General features: G+C 36.3%; 2 protein-coding genes and 1 pseudogene across 2 annotated transcripts in view; 2 read left to right on the top strand and 1 right to left on the bottom strand.

Annotated features, from left to right (window-relative positions):
• The first annotated feature begins 2,846 nt into the window (after window positions 1-2,846).
• On the top strand, window positions 2,847-12,241 carry LOC134671982 (farnesyl pyrophosphate synthase-like). Its single transcript, XM_063529880.1, has 6 exons — window positions 2,847-3,233; window positions 4,438-4,606; window positions 5,592-5,732; window positions 8,921-9,124; window positions 11,035-11,274; window positions 11,796-12,241. Exons 1-6 carry the CDS (start codon window positions 3,037-3,039, stop codon window positions 12,129-12,131), a joined length of 1,287 nt encoding a protein of 428 aa, XP_063385950.1. The 5' UTR covers window positions 2,847-3,036; the 3' UTR covers window positions 12,132-12,241.
• A 3,277-nt stretch (window positions 12,242-15,518) lies between these two features.
• Window positions 15,519-23,627, top strand: part of LOC134671969 (uncharacterized) — a 32,098-nt gene continuing 23,989 nt past the window's right edge. Inside the window, exon 1 of the mRNA XM_063529853.1 lies at window positions 15,519-15,858. Coding sequence (XP_063385923.1) covers window positions 15,785-15,858 — 74 coding nt within the window. The 5' untranslated portion in view covers window positions 15,519-15,784. The remainder of the gene's footprint in view (window positions 15,859-23,627) is intronic.
• Window positions 17,340-23,004, bottom strand: LOC134672169 (cytochrome P450 6B4-like; annotated as a pseudogene).

The raw sequence follows: 23,627 nt of genomic DNA, 5'->3' as shown, positions 1-23,627 counted from the left end.
CTATAGTTCGTTTTTTTAGCATTAGAAAGAACTTGAAAGAAGGTAAGCGATTTTTTTTAGCGATCGAAATTCAAAAATCGGCTCGGCTCCCAGGTTCATATTTAAGTTATAAGATTTGATCCAAAAAATAAATAAATAAACAACAAAAAGGTCAAGCTAAATATTCATTAAAAAGTGTGTAAAAACACACGTATACTTAGTACGTTGGAAATTGCGGGGTATCACTAAATATAAATTATCAAAACTATATGGTGTTGTAAAATTTTAAATAACCAGTTTAAAAGTGCCATTTTATGATTCATATATATTTCCAGACAATATACTTTCGGCTTATGACCTTTTTTGAGTTGTCGCAAACGACATTTTGTAACAGTTTACCGTTGGGCAACGGTTAAGCAACTCCGTGCAATTACTACTTTCTGCCTGGTTACAGAGAAATCAATCATGAAGCAAAAAATACATATTACCCATGGCCCAGTTGAAACGCTCGTACAAACCGCTCTGGAAAAGATAATAGTAATATTAAATACAAAACATAATTTTAAATTAAATTAGAAAATGGAGCCCGTCTCTACTACTAAGACTAAAGATATATCATTGGTATAGTACAATCTCGACCTATATAATATTCGATTTCAATTCAATTATTTATTTATTTATTTCGAATCATATATCCATATAGTATTCGTATTAATAGCGTAAGCGCCAACCGCCATAAGGTACCTTTTCCCCTGGGACTTCACAATTAATGATATCTGAATCTGGACCTAGGTCGCTGCAATAATCTATGTATCTCCTACCTACTAAGGTGATCTCCTCGCCATGCCTTGATCTAGTTATTCTAGTTGTTATGAGCGTGACTACTTATTTCAATGAGTTATAGACTGGACACTTCTAGATATCCATAAAAAGCGTTCATGAGAGAGATACAACATCTGGTCACATAAATAGCCTCAAATAGAAGATTTAGATTTATTTATTTCACAGGATATGAATATAGTACAAAGTATATCCATGACAATTTATCAGAATCTTTTATATATATAGAAATAGTACTCCTAGATTAGATACCGTTATTTATTCACTTTATAGATAAACAGCTTGTTGTTGTTGTGTTGTATAAGAAGATTCAACCACCGTCGGAGACCTTTAACTAATAGAGAAACTTTAGGTAGTTACACAAAGTGGTAAAGACTCTCTTGAGTGCCTCTTGAGTGTTAAAAATATTATTTAAGTATAGATTTTTCCAATTTCATTCCAAATTACAGTAACAAGTACAAGTAGAGTATCAGGTGAGGGTCAAGCAATTATCCATTTTTATTAATAATTTAACTTTGGGTAAACAAATACTACTTAGTCTCTTAATGGCACCTACATAATCGAAGTAATAATTTAATTTATTATGTCTACCATGTTATAATTTGTCAAGTATGTAAACAAACATCATAACATTGCATCACTGATTAGCTAATTTACATTGCTAAGAAGTTACGATTGCATCAATTGCATGTTCCCAATTTAATATTTCTCGTTAATGACTTGATCGAGATATTATAATACCTACTTAAGTAAATATACATACATACACAATAAAAGAAAATATACGCCTGACTATTTAAAACTGTTTCATTAAGATATAATTTGATGAAATAGTGACTTCCAATTTAGAGTATCTACATGTAATTTTGTATGGGATCATATTGAGCCATATGCTGGATGGTCGGATAGTTGCATACGTGGCTTTTTGCACACGCTTGTAAAAATTGGGTCACGTTTAAGAACGCGTGGAACACCGGCATGATCACCGTCAAACATTTTATCTCTACGGCGAGTAGATCCCATTAAAACCAGAACCTTACATTCCTAGTAACTATTGGGCAGTCTGAGGTCAGAGTTATACTGGCCTGTTCATGTATTTTGGTTGTGAATAGGGACCCGGTATGGTGGCGCTCGCTGTTGCCGGGTGCCCGGTGCCTACGTGACGTAGCCCGCGTGGCAGCCCCGAGGTGGGGGCAACGAGTTTGTTTTGCTGCGCACGCAGCTCGCTAGGTACGGGCAGAGGTCGATGCTCATCTATTGGCTTTATCGATAGTTGGGCCGGTTGGACGGCTATTGATAATTTTTCTGTCATGCAGTAAACACAATTGCTTGAAAGTTGTAGAGCTGCTACAAAGACGAATAAGAAGTCTACTCGTACTACTCGTACAACATTGTAAAATGCCATCAATATTTTTGTTTTGCCATCAATACTTGTCACTTGTGTAACAAAACCAAGTTATAACAAAATGTAATTTGTTGAGTTGTTGTTAGTCGATGTAAACAAATTAAATTTTAGGCAAGTAAACAACATATGTACTTCACTGGCCAAAAAAGTAGTAATCACCCGTACTTTCTTTATACCAAACTCAAAACTTTAATTAGGCATTTGATGTAGCTCGTACATGTTACTTATTTGTATTAATATGTACATATTATTTTTTCTTACGAGATTATCTCTGAGGTTAGGTATGTACATAATTGTGATGTAAGAATTATACATTTATTTATTGATGTAAATATGAAATTCATACAGAAATCGGAATAGGCACATACTTATGACAGTTGTCATTTCTTTCTTGTACCTATCTATTTATTTACAAAATAATAACAGTTGCTGCATCATTAACGTCCATTTCCGTAAGTAATAGTAGTATTTGCCGGCATTTGATAACAATGATGTTTATTGTATATTGCAATGTATTTAACAATAGAGAAATGTAATATCGATGAATCAGATGTAAACACAAAGTGCATCACTATAGTGTATTTTGATTGAGTGTAGTGAAACCGGCAAGGCAAGGCAAGGAGGCGAAACACAACAAAGAATCAGTCGGTCATACATGCCCATGTTGATCAGACGTGCGCGCGCGACTGCGATAACTGTTTCTGAATTTGGATATTCTATGAGAATCAAGCAGGCTTGACTGCTAAATTTATGCGCATACAAATTACGTCAACATTTTAACAGACAGTTCATACAAGAAAAAATAAAACAAGATGTTTTCAACGGCAAGAAGTTTAGAGAAGATCGTCCAGATTTACAAGAATGAAGTCCGCCGGCAGATCAGCAAAACTACCAGCGTGACAAACTCTGATGCCATGGTTCCGAAGTTGGACCAACCTACCAATAAGCATCCGGGCAACGATGAAACCGGACTCCCAAAGAAGCTGCTCAAACTGCAGAAATACCACAGGTCAGTGAACTCTGTTAACCGTGCGCGAAGTTAATTTATTTAGTCGAAACTTTTTGCAAGTTTTGTAACGTTCACAGTTTCTTTCAGGCTTTTACTTGGTGTGTTATATGTGAGTCGCTTAACTTCAAACTCGGGAAAATCCATCTGTCAGATTATGTGATTTTGGTATTAAAAAAAGGTAATACGGTAGATATTTCCTAAGAGGGTCGAATGGATTTACCCGAGGTTGAAGTTAAGCGACACATGTTATTTATCTAGAATTCTATACCTAACCTATTTCGGCTAGCATTTTTTATATTACCATTTATCACTGATATGGCGATCAAGCTTAACTCCATGAAGACCGGTTCAATACGAAACCATTTATATTAGTTGATTTTAAGTATTCAGTACCAGTCAGTCATTTAGATACAAATTAGATGAGTTAAGTAATTAAATAATGCTCAAATATGGTATTTTAGATATCTACTCTACATAAATAATGTTATTTTAGGAACTCATAAGAAATTAAAACAAAGGCATACCTTTACATAAATGGCTCTATATATATTAGAGTCGGGTATACCGTACCAGGTACCCAAATACATATGCAGTAATATTTTTGTTCACCTTCATTCTTTGTATTAAAGAAAAATACATAGCTTTACCCTCTTCTTTTTTAACAAAACTTGCACCAGCACCAGCAAGGCACGTGCCGGATGCAATATTAAAAAAAAAACCTTTGATTATCTTTTGTCACATCGAATATGCATGGTCGACTTATAAAATAATGCTTTTGCAATTAATTCCCACGTAATAGGACATAACTTGTATAGGTACTTAAGTACATATTTTTTATTTCAACTGTTTGTTATCCATCATGCATGGAGCGTTCGTTTCTGCGTGATCGGTGATCGCACTACAACAAAATGCCATAAATTCTATATCTATTTAAGTGTTATTAACCCAGATAAGTCTGTTCCGAACCAAATTATGTATTATCTATAATATTTATTTAAGTATTGATTGATACCTTGAAAGTCAAAGTCTGAAAGAAACTGGAAATTAACACTGTGCCTGTCAAAGGATTTTTTATTGATCATCTGGATGGATGCGATAATGCTTTTCTATTGTATTCGACGAGTTTTTCTGTAGGAGTCACAGTTTCTATAGCCAGAACTATCGTGCACTGTCAGCTGTGTGAGCGAATGTTTTTGGTCTCTAGATTCCTGTCGACCCTGACACCCCAGCAAATGCCCCTGGCAACCCGTGGACTGGCCGTTCCCAAGGACCAGTCCAGGGAGTTCATGGCTTGCTTCCCGGACATCGTGAGGGACCTCACGGAGACTGGGAAGCATCTTGACGTGCCGGAAGCCAGCAAATGGTTGGCTAAGGTACGTTTTGTACTAGTCAGTGGGTAGCAGCTTGAGTTCACTAATATGGATTATGGATTTGCCCAGTAAGAAGTTAAACTCATTAGACTGTAAGCTTCTTTACATTTACTAATCGAAATTGAGTGGGCTCTTTTGTGCAATACTTATAGCGAAGTAGTGCGGTATTGCACGTATTGCATTTCTCAGTGTAATTTTTCACAATCGATGTCATTCTTAATGACTGATCAACGATCATATAGGTAAGTACTTACAAACATTTTAAAGAATATAACATTTTTCCCAATGTTGGTAAACTCAAGCTAAAGAGCTGCATATGTAACACTATAGGTGTTGTAGAAAATGTAGTGTGCTGTGTTCTTGTGTACCTAAATACATTAGTATGTAATTCTTTAAGTTTCAAGTTCTATAATAAACCAGTGCATAACTGTACAGTGCACCTTCGTCGTATGTGTGGATATTGAAAGCCGGAGAAAGCAGTTTCAAATTGCAGAGGACTGGATTGTTTATAAATAGATATCTTGTATGTGTGGGATTTCTTTCGAACCTTCATTCAATTTGTCGCCTTACTAGTTTATTTAGGTTTTTAGTTACTACCATGGTCCCGCAAATACCTACATAATTCGGTGACCGTGTACAACGAAATAATCATAATAATCGCAGATAAAACCTATAATCAGGTCGCGTTTTTAGGTATTGATATTATCAGAGTTGATCGCGTTATTATTGCATTATTTGATAACAAAACACGTGGTCGACCTTTGGCTTAGTGTTCGCTAAAATATAATCTCCAGTCTTAACAAACAATGATATCATCGGCATCGGCCGCCGTTTGAGTTGAGTCTCCATTTAAATATTCACAACATTGATGACGAATCAAATAAAACTGCCAGCACTTGGTCAAACATTACCTATAATAAATTGCAATGTGCTCGTTATTTCCTTTGTGTTTATAAAAAACGTGTCATGAATATTGCTTTTGTTACAGCTTTTGCAATACAACGTGCCAAATGGGAAGAAAAATCGAGGGCTGGCTACCGTGATGGCCTACAAAATGTTGGAGAAACCGGAGAACCTTAGTCGAGACAACGTATATTTGGCCAACGTCATGGGATGGTGCACCGAAATGGTAAGTGTGTACTACCTATTTCGCTAGGATACCGAATAAGTTACCTAACAGACACAAACGTAAACCATAATGTCATGGGGCTTATTTAGGTTCTGGGCCGACTGGACCACGTATTTTATGATAAAAATAAGTGTGTTCGTCTTTCAAATTTACGGCGTTTATGCAGTCACTGTCTGTTGAAAGGAAGCGCAGTGGCATAAAAATCGTAATTTGACAGGTAGATATAATTAAATACTTACTAAAGTTTTTTCATCGCAAAGTTAGTGAATACGGACGGAGTCGCATGGTTAGTGAGTTTAACACAAAGTCGAAGTATTTATTGCGAGTTACTGATACGGATTGTTGGTAGGATGGTATGCGGTAACACGACTAACACGCATGGGCGCGGCTATTTTTAGAACAGGACTGGGATGATGGTTCTTTTAGACTGAGTGCAGTTGCGTGGGCCTGCGGTGTATTTACAACTGTTTATACTTATTTTATTTTTATAAAACGATTGATGTTAAAAATAAGCTGATATTTAGCTTTATGAATTTTATGATTTAAAGGTCAAGCGATTTAAAGGCCAAGCCTATATGTAGGTATAGCAAATATACACATTGTTTTGGATAGTCATACAAAATAGGATTTTGTCATACAAAATCATTCTTCCAATTCTATAAGAAATATTCAAATATTTGATTTAACCAGATTATGTAAAAACAATGGTACGAATTATTAAATAACACATGGGTAGCAGACCTTGAATTACGTTAGTTATGCTAAATGTATTATATTTGCTCGAGAGTTATCGTCTTGCTCTTGCTATGGATGGCGCGATAAGGAACACAAACAACCTAATACGTACGTATTTGAACTGACCAGGTCAAATAATGAATAACACTCCATTAGGTACTTTTACAATTGATCATCGACATCATGAGGGTTAGGTATTTAATTTATACCTATATAAAAAAATCTTGGCCTTTTATCGAAGTCAAGAAATATGGATTAAAAAAAAAACAATCAAGGTTAACTTTCTACTTTTCAACAGTGAATTCGCTGAGAACGCTCAATATTTTATCATGTAATAATGTTTGTTCAGTTATTCTATTTACGGTTAACTTAGGTACCTATTTATTCTATTGCATACAAACATGCTAAAGGTCAACTAATTCTATCTCTGGAGATGACTGAGCCTGCTCTTCTATTTTGAAATGAGTATACGTTTCGCCGATGTTAATTTTTATCTGCTTAATTAAAAGTATTAGTTATTCGCATTTCAGTTGCTTTGCGTTATAATATAAATGTTAAACAAAACAAGTCAAACCGGTTGTCCAGCGGAGATAATAACCCTGATAACGTATGGATGTATGTTGGATATAATATGAAAACCTATTTATGGCTAATACCTTAATTGATTACTTGTTGTATCTACTAGGCACTGCTGCTGCTTAGTTCTATGTAAATGTTTAGGTAACCGTAGAATGTGTTTACAACAATCGGACCATTAATAGCCAAGTAGTTGAGGAAGGACGTGACTGCATAGGATACGCGTATAATGTTTGTACTACGTACTTACGGGTACTTACTTTATTTGTTGTTTACTAAGTGATGTATTCCAAGCCACTGACATAATAACATGTTAGATACTCGACTCGTTGTAAGTCATTTATTTATAAACATATCAGCATATCACAACGTCAAACTACTTAGATTAAATTCTGCATGTTAAATTACTTTTATGGCATTTAATTGTATAAAGGAAAGAAACAGAAGCCCATTATTGTATCAAGTTAGATTGTTCCTACAAAAAGAACTCTAGAACTAATATAGGCATCTATAAATACTATATAAGTACTCATATTTCAAATAGAACTGTTAAAAGATTTTCTGCGTGTTAGGAACCCGTTTATTTCAAGGCCATTTTTTGCGTCCTGTGTGCCCGAAATGGCGACGCGATAAAAACGTTATTTTATACGAGTTTTGCGCTCCCATTTAGGAACAAGTTATGTAGATGCAGACAGAACTTTTTCAGACTTTAAATCGTTTTGTTTACATTACATTATTTATAATCATGAATATAATAGGCTACTCCTAACAGTTTTTCGACAAAATCAGCTAAGCCTAGATAATATGCCCTCCATAAGTTGATGTCCTCATGTAACATAGTGGGTTTTATATTTTTCTATCTTGATTAATTATAAGTACATGTACACATTGTACAAAGTTAAGGTTAGTGGTTAGTTGGTTACCTACAAGTTTCGAGAGACACCGTCGTACAATATACAACTAAATATTTACAAATGCGTATAAGGTATGTACATATATGCACTTGCGTCGACGTCGACTCACTGAACATGGTTTCGTAATTTGCCTCAATTGACACGCAGGTACAGCGTGCTGCGTTTCAACACGACAAAGTGAATATGCTCCTTCCATTCTGTAAATAAGATTCCAAATAGTTTAACGGTTTAATTACTTGCCACTGAGTTTATAATGTTGCAAATGAGACCTTTCAAGTACCTACAATACATCATTTACATTAGCTGGTGCGAAATAAGTCAGGCATGTGAATTGAACGCGTTTCGTCTGTTTCGATAGTTGCTATAAACAAGCGGTAGCCAACAAATGGTACTAGTGGTAGTACTAAATTTATTGATTCTTGTTACGAGTATAGCGCATAATAATTGACGTTTAGCTAATTTTGCCAATAACTTCACGTTTGAGGAATTTGAAATAATATTGAAGTTACAGTCAGTTAGAGAAACGTCAGGGACGATCCTCCTCTGTCGGGTACAATTGTAAAATTCACATTTGCTTTTCGGATATGTAAGCAACTAATTTATAATCCTTAAATAAATAAGTAATTTCTTATAACCGTGTATGACGCCACGACACTGTTAGGTACCTACTCTGTAAAATGTAGAGCTACATAAAACTGTCTCGAAAAAGTAAAACCTTAAGATCCACAATAGACCCTATTGATATTCTCCTGTTGGCAAATTACGACAAGGTCAAGAAATGAGGTACCTTGCTTATATTTGCCAGATTTTATTTGCCAGGCAATAGAGCTGACCGCAGCTAATTCTAATTAGGAAAAATAAAGCCAATCGGTAATAGCAAATAATAATGTAAGGATAAACTACACCGATTTAACTTTTCAAATTAAATATCAGTACCTAACGATATGACTCTTCTAATTTCAGTTCCACGCGCATCAATTGCTCATGAACGACATCATAGAAGGTCGCGAGATGCGACGCGGCGCCCCCAGCTGGCACAGCCGCCCTGAAGTCGGCCTCAACGGCATCAACGACGCCATCTTAGTCCAGTCTGCCATGTACTCGACCCTCAAGAGGCACTTCAGCGCCAAGCCCTACTACAAGAATGTCATCGAAATGTTTAACGAGGTAAGAGCCTTCAGAATTTGTCTAGTCTGACTCCGATCACAGGCGTCGCTTCATAAGTGTCAATGAATACCGCGACTCACCAAGTCACCAGACAGGCTCTTCGGTTGTAAAATACTACGTTACTACCCGCAACACGCAAGTTGCGTCCTATCATCAATACTGTAGCCTGTAGTTTAGTACCTACTAATTCTTATTCTCATATCCTAAATCATTGTATACTACACAACAACTTTTTTACTCTTGACAACCGATCGTTATTTGTAATTTATGGGTCGTTTCTGTAGTCTTAAAGTGGTCACCGTCGCATATTTTTCCGCTACCTAGATTTTGGCGGCGATCTACGAATAGTCCTACAACAATATATTTGTCGTATCACGAAAATTAACGTTGTCGTTAATTTTGGTCAGCGGACCGTAACTACCGGCAACCGGCATAGATAAAACTTCACATTTAGATACCTTCATTACATAGTTACATAATTAGTTTCTAGTTATCTTATCAGACATACGGGAAATCGTCCTATTTGTACACTTATAAATATTTATCGTGCTAAGAGCTAATTGATACTCATGTCTATTGTTTGTTTTACTGTTGGCTATAATAATAACGATATTACCGAGCGTATTTGGGAAACAAATGGAAATATTAAGGCCTGTGGCTAAAGACCTTCTGACATAGCCTTCTGAATAAGTAGGTACCAATTATAAACCTAGGTACTGCGTGATTTTATAATCAGTACAGTAACACGGTTTTAATAACAGTAATGACACTAATGACTAATGACTAACCTTCACGCAAATTGAATTTAAGTACAGGAGATGTGTAGGTATAGATAATCTGCATGTACCGACGTTGCGAATATATATGTAGATAGGTAGGTACTTACATTTTTAATAATTGAATTGGTAGGTATAATTAAATGCGCCTAGAAACACATCGTCGTTTTATTCGTCACTTACCTCATCGTTATCCGATAGTTAAACAGTTTTCTTTTCGATATCATGTGTAATTGTGACGTTCCACGACAAAAGGCGGCTGGCGCTTACATAGCGCCGCAATAATATTGGAGCGACGTTAATAATAGCGTAAGCGCCAACCGCCATAAGGTACCTTTATCCGTGGGACGTCACAATTATATTGCTAAACTTCCGATATCATTGCTAAGTTTTGTTACAATTGAATGATCGTCACTAAAAGAAATCAACTAAGTACCTACTTAAAAATGTATATATTTTTTTACGGTAGCCAGCGGTAGCTAGCCAGGCACCTAGGTACTTATTGATAAGCGCAAATAACTACCTAGGTATCATGATTTTATTCAAGGTCGTTTATCAACTGTTTATTTTTAGGATTCGTCGCATTTAGGTATGCGTAATAAGGCACAATTGAAGATGAAAAGCGATTACTTAACATATTCACTTGATATATTCGAACCTTTTTTCATTCATAAGGATTCAATATAGATCTTCGAAAGTCCTATTGAAACTTCTTGCAAAATTTCACGAGAATTGATTGTAAATTGCACGAAAAATGCGACCTGTAGTTAGGGGAGAGCAGCCGGACAGCGAAAGTCGGAGCTGAAAGAATTTTTGCTTAGGGAAATGTTTTAACTTTTATGTATAGTTCGTTTTATTTAGCATTAGAAAGAACTCCGCAGAAGCAAGCGTGCAGTTTTTATCAGGCTCGTTAATTGTTTAATTATTAACAATTGAATTATCTAATGTAGCATGGTCAATACATATAATTTACTTCAAATTGTTACCGCTAAAAGTGCCAGATTTAGAACCACAAGCGAACTTCTGCGAAGTTCTTTCTAATTCTAAAAAAAACGGACTATAGGTAGATATATACCTACTAAAAAATATACCCACAAAGAGTAAGTTTTTAAACATTTTTGTCTATACCTACAGATGCTCCTGAAATGCTCCACCGGCCAGTATTTAGAAAAATCAATGATGAAAGGCGACAAGCCCGACCTTGAGAACTTCACAATGGAGAAATACCTGACGATCGCCAAGTACAAGGTCGCGTACCACACGTTCCAAATGCCTGTGGGGCTGGCTCTGCTCATGGCTGGAATTGATGACCCGGAAACGCATAGGCAGGCGAAGACTATTTTGCTGGAAATGGGGCAGTTCTTCCAGATCCAGGTTGGTGCTGTTGATTATCAAACTTGCTAATTAAATATGGGTTTCCATTAGAGAAGGGTCCTCCTTATGCTTCATATGCAATTCTATCAAAATTTCTGTTGAAATTTCAGATAAAATGATCCTTATTGGGATTGAAGCATAAAGCACCCTTCCGTGATGGAAAACTACATTTAATAAGCGAGTTTGATTAGAAATAGAATAGCTAGAATACTTGATGATCCGGATATAAAGAGTCGAATATCATTAGACATGTAATATGTGTCCACACTGTTTTATGAATTTATGATCAAGATCAATCAATTCACATTGTAGGTACCTATTTACAATCTCCTCACATGTGGAAGTCTATGTATCTCAACAAAACTTACATTACCAATAAGTAAAGAACTTGTTTATTCAGCCCTATCCTCGGAGTCCTACAAAAGCAATTATAAAATGCCTGCTGAAGTAATTTATGCTCAAATATGTCAATCGAACCTTATAAATTTACACAACTTAATAATATGCCCTCTAATTTTCAGGATGACTTTCTTGATTGCTTTGGCGACCCAGCAGTCACAGGCAAGAACGGCACCGATATCCAAGAAGGCAAGTGCACTTGGCTGGCGGTGGTAGCATTACAAAGAGCATCCTCAACCCAGAAACAAGTCATTGAAGAACACTATGGCAACTCAAACCCCCAAAGTGTAGAGAAAATTAAAGATCTGTATGAATCCCTCCAGCTCCCCCACACATACTCCGTGTATGAAGACACTACGTATGATCTCCTTAGAACACAAATACAACAGGTCACAAGAGGCCTACCTCACGACTTATTCTTCAAAATCTTGGACAACATTTTCAGGCGACAAATATAAAAGAAAAAGCTGGACTTTTTTTATTACTTAATAATGTTTTTGTTGATTATGAATTGACAAAATGTAATGTAATTATTAACTTTATATATAGCTGGAGCATTTTTATAAATTAGGAAAGGTATTAATAGTCTTGTGATGAAAGATGTGTATGATTGTGTGATGAAATGTTGCAATTATTAGTTTTAACAAGCTTAGATAAGTTTGTCGATCCAATAACCACTTTCTCTTAATTAAGATATAAAATTCAGTTCTAAAAATATAATATATCAATTAATTTAGATGTATTTATGTAATCATTATATTGTTAGAGCTGGATGTGTATGTGCGACTTTTGAAAATGTAGATGTAAATATACAAATTTTGTTTATTAAATAAAAATGAATCAGAGTGTTTGATTTTTACTCACTGACAAACCACCAAAACAGTCCCAAACAATAATGTTTTATTCTTTGGGACTGTTTTGTGCCCATTGAATGTATATTGATATACTGGTATTTGCCATGATATGGTACGTACAACATACAAACCTACGGTGGAAACTTGTAGTAAGTACTCAATATGAATTAGTGATTGTAATAGGTACTTGCCTTTCTGAGCAAAAACTTTTATTGGTATAACTAGCAATAGACAATGAAGTTCCTTGGTGGTTTTCTTGCAGACGGTAGTTTAGTTTTTAAATAAAATTTTGGAATAAAACAAAGAAATTGGATAGGTGGAATACCACCCTTAGTTAAGTGGCAAACTCTTAAACCTATGGTTCGATAACTTTATACCACTTTTTCACACCATCTATTCGGAAATGAGCTTTTTCTTCCGTGCTAGGCGGGATCAAAGTGGCACTTTTCCTCCCTGCTAGGAGGGATCAAAGTAACACTTTTCTGTTCAAGCACACTACATATTTTTATATTTTTTGTGCATTGTTTTTTTTAGCTTAAATAATCTGTTTAAGCATCAGATTGTGTCAACACTAAGATTTCTTTATTTTCAGTTGATGTGAAAAGCAGTGTGTCACATGGTATCAAAATTATTTCGTCTTGGGCGTTAACACTTGAATCCCTCATTACGCTCAGGATTCTAATTTATAATCCATCGCTTCATTCAGGATTCAATGTACTGTACGCCCTTGACTGAAATATATCATTTTGATTCCTTGTAACACAATCTACTATTGTTATTAGGTATTCCTTTTTGTTAGGCCTACTCCGTAAAGCATGAGTAAAGGAAAGCTTTCAAACTTACCCCGAAAGTTCAGCTGGCTCAGGCATTGTAAAAATGATAAGTATTTGATGCCGGATTGGAACTTTTTAAAATGATGGAGTTCCATCTCCAATATATTTGGTTAACATTATTGACATTATACATTTATACTTCTCTAGTAATTTACTGACGAAATAGTAGTAAACGGAGAGTAGTATAGGCAACTTATTAATCATATACGCACAATAAAAAACCATTTTATTTACTTTCATTTTGATTTTGACGCGGTAAGTTTATGACGTATTTTCACAGAGTAACGTAAAGTGTCAACTGTCGTGTTCTTTCAAGTCAAGTTACCAATGAGTTACCATGTTACTCGTGTTGTTAAATTGTCAGCTTGATTTTTATCTAGTTTTATAAATTATTCAAGATATCTATAAAAAAGCTCAAAATATTTTATGCATAATGAATGGCATGACTATACAGATGTATACAAATATATATAAGTGATAATTTTTATAAAGCCTCCTCCTCATTCGTGCGCGAATCGCGGCGCAAAGCCGCGAACGCGAGTGTGGAGTCCTGAACGCAGACCTGCGAAATCGACTCCACACCAAAGAATATAATACTCACTAGGAGAAGAACGGTAACTCCATACAAAAAAATGTCCCCAACCGTTTATACGTTTATACTAGTGGCGCCGTCTTTGTGTACCAATGGAACTAAAGTTAACAACCGGTTTAGCCTGGCGGGTATTGGTAGGTAGTAATTCTGTTGATAAACATATTTGTTATCTTCATGTCACGAAATATATGCAAGATGCAAATATTACCCCTTGTTTGTGGTATTATCAATTAATTTAAATAAAAGGCATGTTTATGTTTATAACATTATATATATTATTTATTAAAAAATGTTTTACATATAAAAATATACACTGAAAACTGGCAACTGACAACTTAATAAAAAAATAGACATTAATAAAGCGCGTTCACAAAGTTTTCAGTACCTTTTATACAAATAACATTAGGCATGCCTACCTATTACACTTTACACACAGATACACTACACTTTACACACGGCATTTTACACAGATTTCCAACTTGTATTCATACATTTCTTCACGGTTAATTAATACGCTTTCCAGATGCGTTATGACTCGGTTCCTTCTGAACCCACTAAAGTTGTAAATTTCACTCTGGCTGCTTCAACAGCCGTTGCTCCGCATTTAGCACATTTTCTATGTGCATTGCTGTAATCCATGTAGGTACAGACTTACAGTCTTAAGTGGTACGTAGCGGTACACGTTGTATGTATTATTTAAAGAGTTAATAAATAAAATTTTCGTTATGAACTTTAACCACAGCAGTTGGACAGAGTCATTGACAAATATATTTTTTATTATGGTGGGTAGACGTACCTACCCTCCATATATTTTATGAACATTGATAAAGACAGTTGGAAGCAAATATTCATTATAAAACTTAATCGCATGTAATTAAGTTTTAAGCGTTTTAAGTCCCGTTTTATGATTAATATTGTATAAAATTCGTCATAATTTAAATCAGAGTTGGGAGCAATGTTGCTGTAGAAAAATGTTTTTATTTTTATTACTCGCAACTTTTTCCCGGAGGCCAACGCACACATAGAAGCTTAAGGCGCACACATGCGCAATTATTTGGGGACAAAACTTTCTTAGGAAGTGAACAGGCCTTGCTCCACACTCGCGTTCGCGGCTTCGCCCGCGATTCACGCGCATAGTCTGGAGGGGGCTTCACATTAAACAAGGAGAACATATGCGACATTAAATAGTATAGAAATAAAAAATCCTCGGAGTAATTAACAATGGAGCCGCCATTAACAGGCATTCCCCTCTGTCGAAAATAGGCGGCCAATGGTCAACCACATGTCAATTATATGTATGGACTGACGTTTATCTGACATGACGTACCTATACATTTGATGTGCCCCTCCCCCGCAAAAAACGGCAGACTATTTTGTACCGAAAATTTTAGACATGGCGTCTCCGTTGGTTATATCCTCCAAGAAAAAATCAAATAAACACAATTTCTAAAAATGAATTCGAGACACTTTTTAAACCGATGGCATGTTAGCTGACGTTTGCAAAATGACAACTAAACGTGACAGTGACATTGATTTGACATAAATGCCACTTGCACTACAAGTCATGAAGCAGTCAGAACTTGAAGAAAAGTAGTTAGTTATAGACGAGTATTTTATATTTTAACTTTAAAATAACGTTAGAAATTGTACTAATATTTGCATATTGCATCTGTTTATCAAGTGCCCGCTATAGGACGGTATTTTTATCATGCTATTTAATTTTACGAACATAGTTGTGTGACTCTTTCAAAGATTCGAAATAACTGCAGGAATTCGGTCATTAACCAGGAGAAAGTTAGTTCATTAGGCCATTGCCAAATTATTATTGGAAGATGAATACCTCAAACTTACTTAGATCCATGGTCAGGAGCAGTACACTGTTCAGGAATCACAGACATTTGCCCAGGTAAGATTATTGACTATTATTATTTAGCCAGGTACAGGATGTAATAGATTATATATTTTTACTATATTTTCTATAATATCAGTAGAAAAATTATTTGGTTCAGTGGGGCAACAAAATACTACCCTTCATTAATTTATATATTATCTATTTATTAATTAAATTTCATCTGTGTACATAATATTAGTTCCAGTATCTGTAGAAGAAACTCATCATTGACGTAAATGCATGCAACAATAATTTAACACCTGTTCAAACATAGACATTCATTTGTTGCATTTAATTAATATTATTTGAACATATTCAACACCATTAATAAGTTAAAACCTATTTAAAAGTAGATACTAGTTTTATGTGAGATATTTTGATGGTACAATTTGTGTTGGTATTGGACATCCTGTCATAGTCATGGCAATCTGATGTTGTGCCTTGACCACTGTAGCCATCAAAGGGTTAACTAAGTATAATACAGAAGCCTTCTCTTATTATTACTAGATTTAGATTTATTTATTTCAAGATGATAATTACACTATAAATTTGCTACATTCGTCAAAATTATTTTTATCTTCTCATGATGGTCAATTACATTAATAATTAATTCATAATATATTAATATAAGGTGTATTCGGGTAACACCGAATGTCCGATAATTCCGAAATTCAGATGAAAATCACCCTAAATTCCATCATAATAAAAGTCTCTTTTCGGAATTATCCGACAGTTTTCGACATTCGGAATTACCCGAGTAAACCTTAATTACATTATAAATATAAAATAATAAACTACTTTAATATTATTGAATGTGATGTGGCAAAAAGCAGTAGTCAATTTCTCTTTATTTGGTTAGAAAATTACAGTCCCAAAGGTGTATCCACAAGGCATTTACGTATTATCCTTGGTAACTACTAATCCTGTTTCCCCTTAGACCCAGTTCCCACTTTAATTGGATGTCCCAGTGGCAAAAAAAAATCAGTGTCAGACAAGTGTGAACAGCTTCATATAAAATGTTCTGCCACAGGGACGTCCAATTAAAATGCAGGCCCGACTGCCGACAAGTGGGAATGGGCTCCTACCACACTCCTATGTTACGTTTTTTTAATGACCAGTAGAAGAATTGCCTGATGGTAAGCGAGAAGAAGCGATTACTGTTGCCTGTGGACACCCGGAACACAGGAGTGCTATTGCCGGCCTGAGTATGCTCTTTTATTGAAGTTTTGACAGTTGTAACGGTCCGAAAATACCGCAGGCAACACTTCATTCCATAGTTCAGCTGTGGGAAGCAGGAAGTTTCTGGAGAGACGCACAGTAGAGGACTGCCAGCCATCTAATTGGTGAAGATGGAATTCTCGCGTTGAATAAATGTATACTTATTGCGCGAGAATAAAGTACATACACAATTGAACAATATAACATAGGGTTTTTATGCGTGACGACGCTATGGCAGGATAATCTGGCCTTGTATTCTTAAGTACGATCTAAGTACGTCATTGCCTTTTGACGAAGTTTATTGGAATACCGCCTTTGGGGTACAACACGACACGTCGAGGCTCGTACTGGAATTTACGGGGGGTGTTGTTGGAGGGTTCCACCCGAAACTGGGAGAGGAGCTTCGCCAGACACACCCGGGATTGTACCTGCGCGAAGCGCATCCCTGAAAAAATGCAATACTAAAAACATGTTTGCTCTCGGTGAATCCAATAATGAGGATAAACGCACAGAGTTCTCTATAGTTGGAATATGCAAGAGCCATAGACGCAGATAATGGAATTGCGATATTCGATGTTCGAACTTATTAATTTACTAGATGAAAACCCGGCTTCGCTCGGGTAAAATAAATAATAGTAATAGGTAATACTCATTATGAATTAAGTAATTATTTACTTTTAGACTTCAAACCTTCATCAAGGCGGTTACAAACCTATCTCATCTCAGAAAATTTTAAATCCGTAACATTAACTCGAAAAATTTACTATTCCGATATATCTAAAAACAAATATGTAATTAAAAAAATCTCATCTGCTTTTCTGGTAGCAGTTCGGTTCTGTAAGGGTCGCAGTTCTAACCTAACCTAACCCACTTCTGGTTGCAGTTTGGTTCTATAAGGATCAAAGTTCTAACCTGACCCACTTTTCTGGTCGCAGATCGGTTCTGTGAAGGCCGCATTTATAACCTAGCCCACTTTCCAATCTCAAAAGAGGGAACCCTTTTGTACCTACCCTTCATGGCACTAAAGTGAAAGTATGGAAATTATGACTACTATTTCATTCTTTAATATTAATGCCTATCCGTTAATATTAAATTCGTTAAAAAAAAAACTGGATAAGTGCGAGTCGGACTCACCCATCAAGAACGGAACACTTTTAAGTATTTGTTGTTATAGCGGCAACAGAAATACATCATGTGTGAAAATTTCAACTGTCTAGCTATCACGGTTCATGAGATACAGCCTGGTGACAGACGGACAGTGGAGTAAACTGAAATAAAGGTTCCGCCACACCGGCGCGTTTTCAGAGCCGGGCCTGAGCGTTTTATATGAAAAAGCGGCGCGCCCCGCTCACGCGCCGCACGCGAAACGCGCCTGTGTGACGGAGCCTGAAATATCAAACCGGTCAAGTGCGATTTGGACTCGCGCACGAAGGGTTCCATACTTTTTAGTATTTGTTGTTATAGCGGCAACAGAAATACATCATCTGTGAAAATTTCAACTGACTATCACGGTTCATGAGATACAGCCTGGTGACAGACAGACAGACAGACAGACGGACAATGAAGTAAAACTGAAACAAATGTCATATACCTACTAAGAAAAACCGGCCAAGTGCGAGTCGGAATCGCTAATAGGTTCCCGTTTTTAGTTACCCTTCAGGTACGGTACCCTAGTATGGTACGGTACCCTAGTCAGGTACGGTACCCTAGTATGAGTGTAATAGATTTGTAACCGGTCAGCAATGTGAGTCCCTTGGAGAAGCAGAGGTCTAGTCTAAACTCCCACTTACCATCGGCATTAACAGCCTTATATGCTTGTTTGCCACCAACATGTCATATTAAAACATTTTAATAAAAATTTACTCGATCAGCAATGTGAGTCCCTTGGAGAAGCAGAGGTCTAGTCTAAACTCCCACTTACCATCGGCATTAACAGCCTTGTATGCTTGTTTGCCACCAACATGTCATATTAAAACATATTAATAAAAATTTACTCGGTCAGCAATGTGAGTCCCTTGGAGAAGCAGAGGTCTAGTCTAAACTCCCACTTACCATCGGCATTAACAGCCTTGTATCTTGTTTGCCACCAACATGTCATATTAAAACATATTAAAATAATATAAAAAATTTACTCATTTCATTGGCCCCGCTTAAATATTTCTTTAATTTGATTTTAGTATTTGTTGTTATAGCGGCAATAGAAATACATCATTTGTGAAAATGTAAACTGTCTAGTTAATCTAGTTATCACGGTTCATGAGATCTTGAGATACAGCCTGGTGACAGACAGACGGACAGCAGTCTTAGTATTTAATAGGGTCCCGTTTTTACCCTTTGGGTATGGAACCCTAAAAAGTGACCAAGGCCTCCAGTGCCCCAGGCTGGAATCAAAGCAGCGTCCTCTGCTATTGCAGCAGGTGCCTGTGCCATTCTGCCACCGGGCCATCCACGGCGGCATAGGTCGGATTTTTCCAAGTATACTTATGCACTACTTACTGAAGGCTTATGGAGCCTCGCCATCCCTAAGCCTAAATTAAATATTTTCTGAAAATAATTTGTTTTGTTCTAATAATATATTGGAGTCCTAGTAATAGGGGTCCCGTTTTTACCCTTTGGCTACAGAACCCTAAAAATCAACCTTGTTTTGGTACTACGCTTAACTATGACTCTGAAATTTTAGCAGGAATTAATGTTTTTTTTGTTGTCACCTGTCAAATTAGAATAGAATAGGATAGAATAGCCTTTATTGCCCAAAAAATTAAATTTCAGTACATATTACATTTAAATAAATTCACATTTCATTTATATAAATTAGTTTTTCAATATTTTTTCCTTAGTAACTTTATTAAATATTTTTTATGTCATTGCTTTTTAATAATTATTTCAGTCTGCCTTCTTGGCATAGGCCTCCCCCAGCTCTCTATCCCTTGCCGTCCCTATCCAATTCGGCTCCGCATGCTTCTTTATGTCATCCGACCACCTCATTATTGGTTTCCTTCTTTCCTTTCTCCATCTCTAGGATACCATTCCGCTACCTCTCTATCCCACTTATCTTTACCTTCCCTTGCCATATGTCCAGCCCAACCTTTTGTAGTCAAAAGTGTGAACTGGTCAAAAGAACTTTTAACCGACAAAAACAGGCAAAACTGCTTTTGACTGAGCATGTTGGTCAAAAGTAGTTTTACCTGAAAATCATACCTATTTCTGGCAGCAGTTTCGTTTTTAGGGCGTAGCAAAAAAATATAACCCTAACCTACCAAACTCTGGGAACAGTTACATTTTTTGAGCGTAGCAAAAAAAAAACCCTAACCTACCTATCTCTGAGAGTACTTTTGACTGATAGTAACAGTCACAATTACTATTAACCAATGATTTTCAGGTAAAACAACTTTTGACCAACACGCTCAGTCAAAAGCAGTTTTGCCTGTTTTTGTCGGTTAAAAGTTCTTTTGACCAGATCACACTTTTGACTGCGACATATATACATACTATCTATATATCTTATTATATTTAATCTTATATTCAACTTACATTGACTCCAGAGATAACTTATTAGCTTTTATTCACTTTCCAATTCACCGATACACCTCAAATTTGATTCATAGTCTAAACTAAAGCACAGTTATTAAATATGTCCACAATACACTGTAGCTTTTTCACTGTTTCACACTGTTTACAGTCAGCTGGCACTTAAACTCAAAGTTTCTTTGAACAACGTCATTTTCATCTCGCTCACTTATTAGTTTATCACAGCTGCTTCAAGGTTGCTTTCCAGGTAGCTAGTAGTGCCTTGACATGTAAGAATATTTGGAACCATTCTGAAATATTAAAATACAACTGAGAGACCGATGTTTATACTAAACACAATACTCCCATGGAACGCTTTGAAGTTCAAATCTCGTTATGTTACGATGGCGTTTGTACTTTGCACTATGTTCGGTGACTATTTTTTTATTGTTAACACACACAATACACTATTTAACAGGTTTTTATCACGTCTGGAGTACCGGATAAAGTATTTTCGAATAACAGCCGTCGTTGACGTCTAGGCAGTGTTGCTATCGTCTTAAAAGCCGTAACAGACTATCGCACGTTCTGGCTTAAAAAAAATTATGTAATAATTATACCGGTATACATATCCATATGAAACGAAACTTAATGCAAATAATAACCATTATACATACCGGAGTCATCAAATAAACAGTAATATTCGTCTTGGTTTTTATTTAAAAAAAAAAACGACCAACCTAACTTGTAAGCATGTTTGCAGTTTCTAAACGCAACAAACGCTGTCAAATGACAATCAACAAATTGAACATTTGCATTCTTTGTCGAAATTTTTTCACTTTTAAATGCAAAATACTCGACAATACGAATTTTGCGGATACATGTTCTCGATTCTAAAGTGATATTTTTTCAAGCTCTTTCGATTGAGCATAATTTCATTTAGGTCTACCGTTAAACCGGCTCGCGTTTATATATAAAGAAGTATGCGTAATTTTCCGCAGTTCGCTAGCACACTAATATTTAGACACAGTACAGGCACATATGTACAGTTACATGCACTTATTGAGGTAATATGTTGATAATACAGTCGGACTAAGATTACACTCACCGATGCAGTGTCTAGGTCCAAGTCCAAAAGGCAAAAATGCGCACGAGTGCCTCGCTGCCACATTCTCTGGAGAAAATCTCTCTGGGTCAAACTTCTCAGGGTTAGGGTATATCTTTTCGTCGTGATGGATACCAAGCACCGGAATTTTAACCAACTGATTCTTCTCTATGGATACATTAGTGCCAGGTATCGTATAGGTGCTGTTAGACTTTCTCTTCAATTCAGTAACAATCGGATACATTCTCAATGTTTCATCGAAAACTTGACCCATGTAAGATAAATCCAAAGCAGCTTGCAAAGTAATTTCACCGTCATGTTTCTTGACTACTTCATTTATTTCGGCCACCACCTTGGCTTGGATTTCTGGGTTGAGAGCTAACTGATACAGTAAGAAACCCATAGTTGACGCACTAGTTTCATAACCCGCGGCATAAAAAACAAATGCCTGTGCCGCCATGACCTCGTCAGTTATGTCTATACTCCTCTCAATGTCATCGTCTGTTCTCATTCGTCCAGCAATGCGCTTCTCTTTTCGCAAATTCAGTATTAAATCCATAAAGTAGATTCTATTTGTAGGTTCACCATTTCTCTGCGCAATTACGTCCTTGACCAAATCGAAAAAGAATTTATTGAGCTCTTTTGGAAAAAGGGAGCCTCCGATTTTCTTTAAAATACCAGGATACATCATCTCAAGTTCACGAGCAAAGTTGACGGTAAATATTTTACGGTCGATCGTACGAAGGGTTTCGTGTTCTTGGTTGAACGTATCGATGTCTACGCCAAACGCGCAGGCGGATATGGCGGCCTGGGTGAATTTTTGTACCATACCGTGAACTTCTTGTTCCGAATTTAACTGTGTGACCTGGGATACATACTCTAAAAACATATCTTCACGTTCACTTATAAGGTACATCATGTTCTTCAACTTTCCAGAAGTGAAAAGCGGGGAGAAGCGGCTTCGCAAAACTCGCCATGTATCGCCGTCAGCATGAAACAAATTTGCTCCAAGACCCTTCTTATTAAATTCAACACCACGGTCCACAAAAATGTCAAAGTCTTTGATTAGTATATTCTTCACGACATCTAGATCCCTTACTAGCAATTCAGGAGATTTCATTACGAACATTCCTACCACTTTTTCCTCTGCCTTTGAAAACGATGCCAATGGGTTTTCTTCTGAGTACCCCTCCTTTATATTTCCAAAGAAAAAAGTAGGGTTTGGGCCTACAACATTTTTTTCTTTCCAATAATTGTTATATTTTGTGAAGTGATAGTACAAGAATGAAAAAATGCATGAGAATAAATAGTGTTAAAATGATTATCGCCATTTACTATGGCATAAAATTTTGAAAGGCTTTATCTCGGAAAATATTAGATGTACAGAGATAATTCTAGTGTCATATTGTAGCAAATTTAGTCTACTTTAAAAACGACCTAGGAAGTTACTACCAAAAACTAGTACTTTAGGGTTATAATCGCCCAAATCTAAAAAAAATTGCGGTTTATTCTATTTTTGACAAAGTTGCGTTCGGCGCTCGAGGTCACAAACTTGGATTATCCATTGGGCCAACATCATAAACAAGTCTGCAGAAAATCAGAACTACCGGATTTGACGGAAAAGAGCCAGGTTACAAAATTCGACAAATTTACTGGATTAAATAGCTGGCATAACATTACGTTATATCACAATGGTAATCTGGGGCGAAATGGAAAAGTTTTCCTTTTCCTCCTCTAGCCGCTGGAGGCAGTTAGGTGAAAGAAAAGACCACCCTAGGGGTTATGGATCCATGGGCTATAACCGCGAAAATCGAAGTTCGCAAATTGCGGGGATTTTTCTCTGTCACTCTAATTACGCCTTCATTGGAGTAAAAGAGAAAGATCCCCGCAATGTGCGAATTTCGGTTTTCGCGGTAGCCGCTCTGGCCCAACCATGACTCAATAATAAGCACCA

The sequence above is a fragment of the Cydia fagiglandana genome, chromosome 16, assembly GCF_963556715.1.
Source record: "Cydia fagiglandana chromosome 16, ilCydFagi1.1, whole genome shotgun sequence".
In the NCBI taxonomy this organism is placed as follows: Eukaryota; Metazoa; Arthropoda; class Insecta; order Lepidoptera; family Tortricidae; genus Cydia; species Cydia fagiglandana.
Note: the sequence above shows the minus strand (reverse complement) of the source record. Positions and strands in the feature narration are given on the sequence as shown.